Here is a 12,460-nt window from a genome sequence, read left to right on the forward strand (position 1 = left end):
TATTTCTTAATAAACACTCTAAAGACTTGGTTCTCATGGCAATAGAAATAAACATAAAATTTCCATTTTTCAAAAATGGGTTTATATATTCTCATAATATTGTACTAATGCGATTAAATACATATTTTACTACTATAAGTATTGTAAAACAAGGAGATTATTTTTAAATGAGATAGAATTATTGAAAACAAGTAAGTTATACTGGGTCAATGTGGGCCAGGTAGATAAAAAATTGTCTGTATTAACAGGTGGCATGAAGATTCAACCTGGCACTCTCATGAAACTACCATTTTATTGTTTGGCAGAAAGAAGGAGTGTAGAGTAAAGTACAATAATGGATAAATTCCAGCAGGAAATAGAACATAAAATACACTTGCCAGTAGGTAGAGGAAATAGTAGATTTTGAGATACACAGGAGGTACAAGGTTAACAACTTATCAAAATGACCCAGATGGAAAATATATGGTAGGTAATATTAGCAGAATGTGAACTGACATCCTGACAAATGTGAACTTGAGGAGAGAGAGAGACAGGGAGAGAGAGAAAATGAATGAGGGAGAGAGAATCCTAATGAAAGTCTGCTGTACAGCTGGATTATGTCTGTGTCTGTTGCCCTGCCTAATACTTCCTTCCCTGTCTCCTCTTTATTTCTCTTCTTGGCAACTATCCTTAATTCTGTTTCTCTCTTTCTGCCCTCTTCCACTCCTTTTTTTTCTTACTCTTTTTTCATCTCTTCTCCTTGCCAAGAATACTCAATAATGTTTTCAGATTATTGCTTAGCAGTCCTGGTGGCTGTAAAGTCAAAGATCGCTGATTTTGAACAGGGTTGAAAACTGCAGTCGTAGCAGCATATTTCAAGCATGAGGTGTTTTTTTGCAGGGGGGGGAAAATGATAAGACATTATGAAACCTAGCACGAAGATGAACAAATAGTTCTTGTAAGTAACAAATAGCTTTGACTAAACTCCAGCAGTATACAGCTCATCAAGTCATGTATGTTCTATATATAGGAACTGGAGATATAGAGAAGCAAGTGTACAACCAAAAAGTTAACTAGTAATTTGCTCAGGCTGGAGGGGAAAAGTTCAAAATCCATGTTCACTTATCTCGTATATAAACCACTCTCAATCTGTTCACTGATCGCCTCTCATAATCGCAGTAGTCTTTAAGCGCAGTTGTTAGGACTGCTTGTGTTTCATGATGGTGGATTGCATGTCTATATTGACTCGAATTCTGCTCATCTCCTGCTGTTTTCTGACTGTACATTGTGCACAACGTAAGAAAATTTTAAATTGCTTTATTTCCATAGGTTGCAGATGTAAAGAATTAATTAGATTTTAATTAGAGAGGGAATCAAGGCTGCAGTAGGTAGCTAAGGGACTAAACAGTATTCCAAGCAAAGTTTTGTTGTTAAAAATTCACAAACCTGAAAGTATCTGATTTTTTGTGTGTTTATTTTTAGAATGGATAAATAATTGTTTTCTCTTGAAGCTAATGTGTTTGTCTCTGTCCTCTGAGATAAATATAAAAATTTCTATGGATTACCAACTAAAATTTTTACTTGTGTCAATAATAGTGGTTGTTTTAGGCTACTTATATTTAACACTTTGTTTCTCATAATATATAAAGGTTGTACTTTATTTTTCATAGAATTTTGGCTCTGCAATGTGTTCAATACAAACATATACTTACTTGATATAATAAAAACCATGTGAATCCCTACAAAAGGAAATAGATATCTAAAGAAATAAATTATATAATCACATCCGTCTATAGAACATAGCCTAAAATCTTTGCCAAGCCAAGAAGTACAATTCTTTTTCAAAACATTGCCCACTGAAAGCAGATGTGACTTAAATTTCTCCAAGCAACACCATTTGAGCCACTAGTCTGGTGAGGGATTTTTGCAGTGTTGGGCAGTTAGATAGTCAGTGGAGCATTTTGATCAACTGAAGTTGTTTCCTTATTCAAAGATTAGAGTGAAACTGTTTTAAAGTACTGTACTATGTTTTCACTTAAAAATTCTATTATGAGACTGGCCCAGTGGCGTAGTGGTTAAGTTCTCACACTCCACTTTGGCAGCCCAGGGTTCGCAGGTTTAGATCCCAGGTGCAGACCTATACACTGCTCATCAAGCCATGCTGTGGCAGGTGTCCCACATACAAAATAGAGAAAGACTGGCAAAGATGTTCGCTCAGGGCTAATATCCCTCACCAAAAATAAAAAATAAAAAAATTCCATTGTGTTTTCTGATGTCACCCTTTCATTTCTTTTGGAAATTCTTTTATGTAGCAAAATCAGTGTATCATATTTTACGTTAGGGAAAAAATATGCTATCCAAAAGGCAAGCAGTTTTTCTTTGGATTCTATAGGGCTGATCTTATCAGAGACATTTTTCCCTTCTTGCTCGCCACCATAACCTCAAACAGATACTCAGAGCCCTGAGACTCAGGCAATCTGAAATCTCACACTATATTATCTCTTCTTTGTGTTTAGGCTGTCAGAAGGTCAAAATAGTTCTCCCTTTCTTGGAATTAGAGTTTTTGTTCATGTTTAGAGGTTTTGTGACTCCTAATAAATTTCCCTACTCACTGATTTTCAGATTCTAGAATACCTTTTCTCAGTCCAGATTGCTGGAAGGAATACTGTAGCCATATTATTGGCAGAATGACTCTCCAGGGTAGCCTTAGAAATATTAAAAAACCATTAAGGGTTGAGGCTGAGGTGCCTGCTACCCCCAGTAGCCTACTAGTACTACTATTTGTCTCAATCAGGGCACTTTGAGACTGGAGAGAGCAGTAGTAATAATTATTCCAGGACAACAGGCGTAAACTGGAACTGTTCTAGCTTACCACGATATATGTTGACTTTATCTTTAGATATACTGTTTTGTCTTCCCTTTGCCAGAGATGATACTCAAATTTAGTCCAAAAGAATTTTGTTTCAAATGTTGGATGTCCTTTGGGCTATAATGCTGTGTATTGACTGTTTTTAAAGCCATGCTGTGAAAATCACCAGGTACAAAATAATAGAATGAAATCACGTTTGTTGTTCGTCTTGATTTTTGGAAACTAGTACTTGAAAATATGATATTTGAATATTCCCAAAGTACCACAAAGCTATCCTCAATTTCATATTTTAAGATTCTTTAAGATGAATAGTTTTTCTAACATGCAGAACTTCTCACATGTGTATCAGCCAACTCTGAAACATTTGTTCTATATTGTTGAGGACTTTTTTGAATGTTGTCATTTACAGCCAATTGTACATCTGTGACTGACTTTGATGACTGTCCAGGGAATACAACAGGTTTTTGTCCAGAGAACATTGTTTGTACATGCAAAGATGGAGAGCCTTTTTGCAAGTAAGTGGTTATATATGCTGTAAAAGCAGAGTAAGCACAACATATTGTAAGTAATAATTCACTTTGTTTTTGCCTGTTTGCTGTATTCAATGATGCAATACTTGTTTTAAAATGATATTTTAATCAGAAATGGCTCCTATACATACAGCACTATTGTTGTAGATACCCTAAACTATTTTAATATACTGTTTTAAAAACAATATAATAAAAATTAAAACATTAACTGAGACGATTTATTTTAACTTAAGAGATTAGCACCATTCAAAACTGCTTTCCTCAGACAGATTTTTTAAAGATGTTACATATATTCATAAATAAACGATTTTACTGTTCTAAAGAAGAAAAGTTTAAGGTGTGCCTCATGTTATGCAATGGCAATAATCCTGACATCTTATGTGTGAATGAAGTTTTTTGTAAATCAAGAAATACTTTAAATGCACTGTGACTCCCCCTCTTTACTTCCAGGTTTACTTTTTATAAAAAACTGTGTTCTTTGAGTCATAGATAATTTTTTCCTTTAAAAGTTAGGCAGAGTTTTCACTTGTTCTGACCATAAAAATGAGACTAGTTCGGTAGAAAATGAGAAGAAGACCTAGGAAAGAAGATAATATAAGAATAATAAAGAGTGCATATGTGAGAGAAACAGAGGATAGGTGGGGAGGGGGCAATAGTGAAAGGTGTTCCAGGGTCCATGCCTCTTGAACTGAATTTTGAAAAAAGATAGTAAGAAAACCAGGTGTAGGCAAAGGAACCAGTATGGGCAAAAGCACTGAGGTTTGAGAGAATTTTATGTTTGGAGAAATGTGAATAGTTTGCACACCATGCTCTGCACATACTAAATGATAGTATTTTCAGTTCCTCAAGTGTACTATTTTCTCTCTCACTTTCGGATGTTCACATGTACTACAACTTCTCTCTATTACTCTTCCTTCACCGTCCTTCCTCTTACCACAGCTCTCCTTCCCTTGATAAATTCCTACCTAACCTTCTAGACGAAGCTCCATCATACTGCTAACACAGCACTTAAACCGCTCTGCTGCAATTTCTTTGAATGTAGGTTTTATGTTTCCTTTGTGAGAGCACCACAAAAACAAGAATTTAGTCTTATTTTTCTTCAGCATCTAGCATAATGCCTGCCATATAGAAGGTGTTCTGCAATGATTTGTTGAATGAATCAGTCATTCAATGGGAATGGTTGCTCAATAGTGCAAAATATTGCAAGAATTTTGAAGATGAAAAGTGATTTTAAAAAGCTATTGGATTTAGCATTTAAGATTTGTTGGTGATACCCTTTGAAAATATTGTTCCAAGATTGAGATAAGAATACAAGCCAGATTGCAAAATTACATCCAAGGAGTGGGAAGTAAATGTTATACAGCAATGAAAAAAATATATATGTCATTTGACGATTATAATGTTATTTGCAAACTTATAGTTAGAGGAGTTCTGGAGGCATCTAATCAACATTTTGGCTAAATGCCAATTACCCTTTACCTATCTTTATAATCTTTATTACAAGCATTTGCCTCATTTGTTTTACAAGTCTTTACAATTGCCACATCACGTTGACATTATCCCTTTTTCGAAATTTTTCTCCATCAAGTTGATTCAAACAAGTTACCTCAACTTATTTTACTGGTGGATCTCAATGTGGAGCATAACTGCTCTGGACTTGGTGTGCCTGTGCATATATATATATGTATCTGTCAAGTTCTTTGAATGTCTACCTGATGATCAAGGATCATTTTTATTACTAAATATATTTAGCACCACACAGTTTGAGTCAGTTATTTTGACATTGTTAATCAGAGTTAGGCAGTAACAAATCAGAATTGAATGTATCAAGCTAAATGATGTAATCATTACTTTTAAGTTCTTAAAACATTTTGATGGCATTGCTGAAATTGTCTAAGGATACACATACTACCAAACACTGTCCACACCACTACAGGCAAATCATACACACACACGTTCCAAATGTTTCATTCAAATAAAGAATGAACAAAAGCCAAACTCAAAATTTGTTTAAAGATAGAAAACTAAACAAAACTGGCCAAACTAAGAACACAAGCCTGACATATACTTTTAAAATTTTCAGTCATGTTTTATTTCAAAGAACTACATTTTACATTGTTACAAATAGAGTAAAAATTATTTAATTTCAGATTTAAAAAAAAAATTCAACTAACTCTGATCCCCTACCTCCATAATCGTAACAAAAATGAGAATCAGTATTGTAAGAGATCTAAACAGAATTCGAATCTGGTTTTGTTGTTTTTATTGAGGTATAATTGACGTACAAAAATTGCACACATTTAATGTACACATCCTTGATGAGTCTGGACATATGCAGACACCAACGACACCATGACCACAACCAAGGCACTAAACATATCCATCACCACCAAAAATGTATTTCCATGTGTTCTTTTGTGATATCTTTTCTCTTTTTTTGTAAGAATACTTAACGTGAGATCTATCCTTTTAACATATGTTTAAGTGCACAATTCTGTACTGTTAACTCTAGGTATTATGTTGTACAACAGATGTGTAGAACTTCTTTATCATGAATAACAGAAACTTTATACCCATTGAAAAACAATTCCCTATTTCCCCCTCCCCTCAGCCCCTGACAACCTCCATTCTACTCTCTGCTTCTATGAGTTTGACTATTTTTATTTGGAACAGTTAAATATCTCTCAACCAATGTTCACATTTCTCACATACTTACTAGTCATTGAGAAAAAAAACGTAGACTACATTTTAAATGTATTTTATACAACAGTTTTATTTCCCATTGATGATAAGAAAAAAAAAACATTTACATACCACCCAGGATTGCTATGAGAATTAAATAAGATAAAATATTTAAAATTCCTTGCATAGTAACTGGCTCAGAGAGGTGCTCCGAAAAGTTAGTTCATTTCTTCTCCCTAGCCTCTACGATGCTCAGCTCAATTGTCAATTCTCAGTCTTCATCTTACTTAACCCATCAGCAGCACTTAATATAGTTGATCACTCTCTCCTCCGTGAATTTTCACTTGGCTTCCAGGATATCCTTCTCTCCTGTTTTTTTCCTTCTGCCTCACTGTCCACTTCTCAATTCCCTTTGCTAGTCTCTTCTCTTGTCCCCACCTACTTAGTGTTGGAGTGGCCCAGAGCTTAGTTCTTCATCCTCTTTATCTATACTTCCTCCCTTGGTGATCTCATCCAGTTTCATGTCTTTAAATACCATGCAAGCTGGGAAAATTCATACCTCCAGACTCAGATATATAACTGCATACTCAACATCTCCACTTTGATATCTAACATCCATTTCAAAATCAACAAGTACAAAACTGAACTCCTCAACTCCCATCACCACCTCAAACATGTTCTTTTTGCCATCTTTTCCATGTCAATTGATGGCAACTTCATCCTTTTGTTTGCTTAGGCCAAAAACCTTAAAGTCATTCTTCAGTCCTCTTTTTCTTGCACATTCTACTTCCTGTCCATCAGGAAATCCTGTTGTTTCTGCCTTAAACACATAAGCAGAAATCAACCATTTTTTTTTACCATTTCCCCCACTGTTACCATTCTGGTCTAAGCCATTTGGTCATCTCTTGCCTAGATTACTGAACAGCTTTGTGGCCTTTCTCCCTGCTTCTGCCTTTGTCTGTTATAGTCTGTTTTCAGTACTGTAGAAAACAGAGTGATTTTTTTTTTAAAGATGTTTTTATTATTTTTTTCCTTTTTCTCCCCAAAGCCCCCCGGTACATAGTTGTATATTCTTCGTTGTGGGTCCTTCTAGTTTTGGCATGTGGGACGCAACCTCAGCGTGGTTTGATGAGCAGTGCCATGTCCGTGCCCAGGATTCGAACCAACGAAACACTGGGCCACCTGCAGCGGAGCACGCGAACTTAACCACTCAGCCATGGGGCCGGCCCCCAGAGTGATCTTTTTAAAACAACCTAGATCATGTCACTCTTTTTCTCAAAACCCTGGAATTGTTTCTCATTTCACTTAGTGTAAAAGTCAAGGTCCTTACAATCACCTACAAGGTCTTTCATGTCTAGTCTCCTTCTCTCTTTGGCCTTATTGTCTTCGATACTCCTCTAACCCACTGTGCTTCAGCCACACTGATTTCCTTGTGTTCCTCAAACATGTACGCACCCTCTCTCCTGTTTTCAGAACAAAGAGCCTTTGTTCTTGCTGTTTCTGTTGCTTGGAATGCTCTTCTCCCAAAATATCCTATGGCTAACTTCCTCACCTCCTTCAGTCTTTCTTCAAATGTTACTTTCTCAATGAGGCCTGCCCTTTACTACCCTATTATATCACAGCAACCTGTCTCACTATCCTACCCTGCACATTGCCAATCCCCCTTACCCTGCTCTACTTTTTCTTTTTTCCTTAGCATTTATCACCTTTAAACATTCTAGATAATGTACTAATTATGCTTATTTTTGTTGTCTGTCTTCCTTTGCTACATTTTAAGCTACTTGAGGACATAGATATTTGTTTTATTCACTGTTCGATCTAAGGTGTCTGGAACAGTACTTGGCATGTAGTAGGCACCCAATAAATGTTGTTAAATAAATGAATGAAATGTTGTTGCTTAATAGATTATTCCTTTGTGATTCATTTCTAAGCTAAACAACAAATATACCCTTGCAAAAGCCTTTTTTCTAGGAAGAAATCCATGAGGCTTGATAAGACATATTTTTCAAATATATTTTGACGTCCTTAAATGAATGACATTATGTTACATATTAGAAGCCATGTCCTATTGAGTAGATTACTACTTATTTGAAGCTGGTAGATGCATTTTCCTACAGAATCCTAGACAACCAGAGCTATAAAAGATTATAGTAATGATTTAATCAGTCCCTTCATGTCATCCATGACAGTACTCTTTAATATATTGGAACAATACAAACCAAGAGTAACTTACTGAGGATCTGACATTTACTATTCAACTGGGTAATCCTTTATCAATTCTATAGGAGACAATGAAGCAACCTCTAAAGATACTACATGAACTAACCTCCCCATTAGTCATTCCCTTGGAGGATGGTGAGAAGTCATATTATTCCTCTCCACAAACACATAGACATTTCTACGTGGGTGTATGCCATGCCAGTTCAGTCTATGCTCCAGAGAATTACATTCAGGTTATTTGGCAGAGTTTTAAGGCTTCATAAAAACACACTAGAAGTTCGTATATGAGTCACGTATTTCTATAAACATAGAGGAGGAAAATCTGGAGCCATGGGAAAGATGGGGGCAGGCCGATTTTGCTGGCAGATATTCTGTCCTCACCTCCTCATGTTTTTTCTTGTATTCACTGTAGAGTGGCAGAGTTAGTCTGTTAAACTGCATTCATCGCGGTAGGAATGGGTAGGGGGAACACCCAGCCTGCAGTTACAGAATTGGTAGACTAGGTTCCTTCGAACTATTTTTATAGCACTGACAGAACTAAAGTAGCCAGAGTGAATAGAGATATGAGCAGCGGGTAAAATGCGGATAGTTTTAAAAGCAATCTTGAGACAGCCCTTCTGGGTGATCCTTTCTTTTTTCCATTTCTAAGTGCCACATCTTCATTAGCTAATGGTTGGGAAATCCTGACAGCCTTCTGTATGCTGACTCAGCGTGTTCAAACCTGTAGGTTTTTGAGTTTGCTTAAGTGGAAAATGGGACAACATAAATCTCTTGAGGGCCTTAAAGGGAAACCTCATGGTTGAGTAACAATGAAAGATTTCATTCATTCAGGGGAGACTTATTTTTTCTAATTTGTCAGCTTTTTCTATCTCTATTATCTCTATCTAGATGTCCAAATTTCAGAGGTCAATGGGGAAATTATTGGTACATGGGGGCGAAATGTGACCAACTCTGGAATACTCTGGACCTGATTTTAGTAGCAGTGTTGCCTGGAATAGGACTGGCTTTAATAGTTGGTGTAACAATCCAGACTATCCACTACTGTAAAAAGAAGTCGAAGAAGAATATAAATGATCACCGGTAAGAAATTTCTAAGTACCTCTGAGAATGATGGGAAATATCTTGTGAGATCAGCAAATGACTCAAGAAATAATGAATATCATTTATCATGCCTACAGCTGGTATGTTCTCTTTCATATTCATCAACGTTTAATTAAATTCAAACAAAAGTCTGGATAACCAAATACATTTTGTTCAGGATTTGGATACAGAAAAAACTGGAAAGCCCCTTCCTCAGATAAAAGCCAAGTGTAATTCATTAAAGAATTGTCCTACTTCAGTGCCTTCCTTCCACCAAGGCAGTATTTGTGTGCACCACACATACTCTCCTAAGAGTCGAGGGGGGGGGGTGGGTGTGCTGCTGTACCAGTATCTCCTACTCACCCCCAACCCCCAGCAACAATGTCAGAGAAATGGAAAGAGGAATCCAATAGACTTGACCATAATCTGACTCTGTTTGGGTAAATCTCTTCACCTTACTGAGCTTCAATTTCCTCATCTATAAAATAGAGATTACTATAATCTGGCCTACCCACCTCACAGAGATGGTGAGAATGACACTGAAAGCAACAATCATTTACTGAGAGTTTACTATGTGTGTCAGGCCGAATTATAAATGTTTCATACCTATCAATTTATTTAATCCTCACAAGAACCCTATAAAGTACAGATGAGATTACTCAGGCACAGAGAGATCAAATAATTTGGCTGAGGTTACAGGGCTAAGTCTGTTCCCAGGCAATCTGGATCCTAGGCCTAAACTCTTAACCTCCATGCTATCCTAATGGAATCTCATGAGATAAAACAGTGCTTTGAAAGCTGTGAAGTCCTGCTCCATGCCTTTTATTTCTTTGTTTAAAAGCAAACAGTAGCCTTTATACTTTGCACTGCTTCTGAATGATAGAGGTATGAGGCGTAAATACCAGTAAGGTAAAATCTCATCAATTTTTATATCAGTTAATTCAAATTAGCATCTACTTTGAAGTATCATTCTCCAGTGTCAAGATAATGTTACCCTTTATGTAATATGAGGATAGTTTGAAATATTACATTAAAATTGGAAGTGGCTGCTACTGTGAGCCTCGCACTTCTAAGAACAGGTTTACAAATTGCAATAAAATCAACAATTTGAGCAGGCTCAGATATTTGTCTCTGGGAGGGGTGAGATAAACTCTCCGACCTTTCTGTTGTTTCAAAATCCTAATTTTTGTTTGCACCATCATTCCATACTCTTTAAAGTATCATGTGGTACACATGTACATATGCATAAAGTCAATGCTAACCAACATTAACTTTGTAAATTGAAGTTAATATGGAGAATTTCTTATTACCACTTAGGTTGGAAACCTCCTGAGATTTTAAAGAATCATTATAATTAGAAATCATACCTGTAAACAAGTCACCATTTAAACATTCTCCATAACTTTCCTACTCCAAAGCTTTCTAGAATACTGGATTTGTATTCTCATCCTCTCTTTTCTAGTAAGTGGCTATGACTTTGAGTGGATCACTTAGCTCCAGTTTCCTCCATTATAAGTGGGGAGTTGAGTAATACATATCCTACTTTTCCATAGTTATGAGAACCAGATGAAATTATTAATGGAAAACTGCATTGAGAAGCAAAGACAAAACAAAAAGCTTGATTATAAATCAGGATAGTAGTAGCATTCAAAGCATTTGGGGTTACTAATAGGCTTCTTGGGTAAAGAATTAGGCTGCCTTATTTTCCTCCAGTTAAAATATAATTTAGTTTGAGCTCCTTTTTTTCCTCTCTGCCATTCTCTGAATTGTGAGTTGACAGAGTGATTCTGTATATAATCTGGGAGATTCCCTAGTATAGTGGGAAAAGTCTGGGCATAAAGCCAGACAGACTGGGCCTCATGTCCCTGCGCTCTAAATCACTGACTGTGTGGCTTTGGGGAATTTCCTTGAAATTTCTCAGGCTCAGGTTTCTCATCTGCAAAATGGAGTTAATAATACCTATCTTTCAGGCTTTTTGTAAATATTCAAATAAGATAATACAATATTTTGTGAAATAAACTGATGTCTGAACAGTTGGATCAAAAAATAAAATGGATTAATGGATGGATAGATAGGCAGATATATGTTAAAGAAAGTATAGTAAAATGTTAATGATAAAGTCGAGGTGGTAGATACATGGACATTCACCACAAAATCCAACTTTGCTATATGTTTGAAAATTTTTGTTAAAAAATTAGATGATGTTAAGCAAAACACTTTGAACATGGAAAACATTCAACAAATGGTAGCCATTATTATTCTATCTCTTGGCTACATATAATAATAGAGTCTTAAGATGGGAGCACTCATTCTGTATTGACAAAAATGAGTTTATCAAAAAGGTAATTTATAGTCAATTAAACAAATGCTCTATGCTAACTATGTTTTTTTTTTAAATTAATGTGCCAGAGGACAGAAGAGTTTATCAGGACTCCAACTTCAGCATAATTCTGCATATACTTTTGATACTGCTATGAGACCTTCTCAACCCGATCAAGGCCAGGTAAACACTAAAACTCATTTGTCAGATAAACGAAGTTTATAGAAGACACCAAAGAGAGAATTGCCTTGGAGAAACAAAACAAAACAAAAACGTTGGGAGATTAAAAACGTAGTCAGAGACAACAAAATGAAGTGTTATCAGAAGATCAAATTGCACAAATATGGAATGGGAGATGACAGGTTATTTATCAGTAGAGTACAGGCCAGGCCTGGGGCAAATTACACTGGGAGTGCTCTCTACTTCTTTCCATCATTTGTTTCCAGGTAAAATCAAGTTAAAACACATATCAAAGACAACTTGGGGAAAGTTAAAACACATATCAAAGGGGAAGGAAATCACTAAAACAGGGCCAGAAAGATGTGGATAAAAGGACAAGGATTTGAGCCACGTGGCTTTTCTTTTTGGACTAGCTGAAAATCTCTTCTTATCTAATAATATGTTCTCAGTAGCACAGAGTCTCTAAAACAGAAGAATTGTGGGGATCTCTTCAATTCACTGTACTTTAGGAACAGCTCAGAATACAGAAAAAGGTCTGAGGGTCATATTTGACCACAAGTATCGAAAGCAGCAGCAATACTTTTATTGTTTTTAAATCAA

The 12,460-nt window shown here is 36.0% G+C and overlaps 2 protein-coding genes across 4 annotated transcripts in view; one reads left to right on the forward strand and one right to left on the reverse strand.

Moving 5' to 3' along the window:
- Positions 1-12,460, reverse strand: part of SATL1 (spermidine/spermine N1-acetyl transferase like 1) — a 123,238-nt gene that overhangs the window by 46,172 nt on the left and 64,606 nt on the right. The gene's annotated exons all lie outside the window — the stretch shown is intronic.
- The window catches only part of LOC106822370 (uncharacterized), a 52,813-nt gene continuing 41,469 nt past the window's right edge, over positions 1,117-12,460 (forward strand). The window contains exons 1-4 of one of the 2 annotated variants that reach the window (XM_070502924.1): positions 1,117-1,275; positions 3,258-3,363; positions 9,169-9,360; positions 11,770-11,863. In XM_070502924.1, coding sequence (XP_070359025.1) covers positions 1,197-1,275; positions 3,258-3,363; positions 9,169-9,360; positions 11,770-11,863 — 471 coding nt within the window. In that variant the 5' untranslated portion in view covers positions 1,117-1,196. The remainder of the gene's footprint in view (positions 1,276-3,257; positions 3,364-9,168; positions 9,361-11,769; positions 11,864-12,460) is intronic. The other variant, XM_070502925.1, reaches the window with a different exon arrangement.

Source organism: Equus asinus, chromosome X (genome assembly GCF_041296235.1).
Source record: "Equus asinus isolate D_3611 breed Donkey chromosome X, EquAss-T2T_v2, whole genome shotgun sequence".
NCBI classification, from domain to species: Eukaryota; Metazoa; Chordata; class Mammalia; order Perissodactyla; family Equidae; genus Equus; species Equus asinus.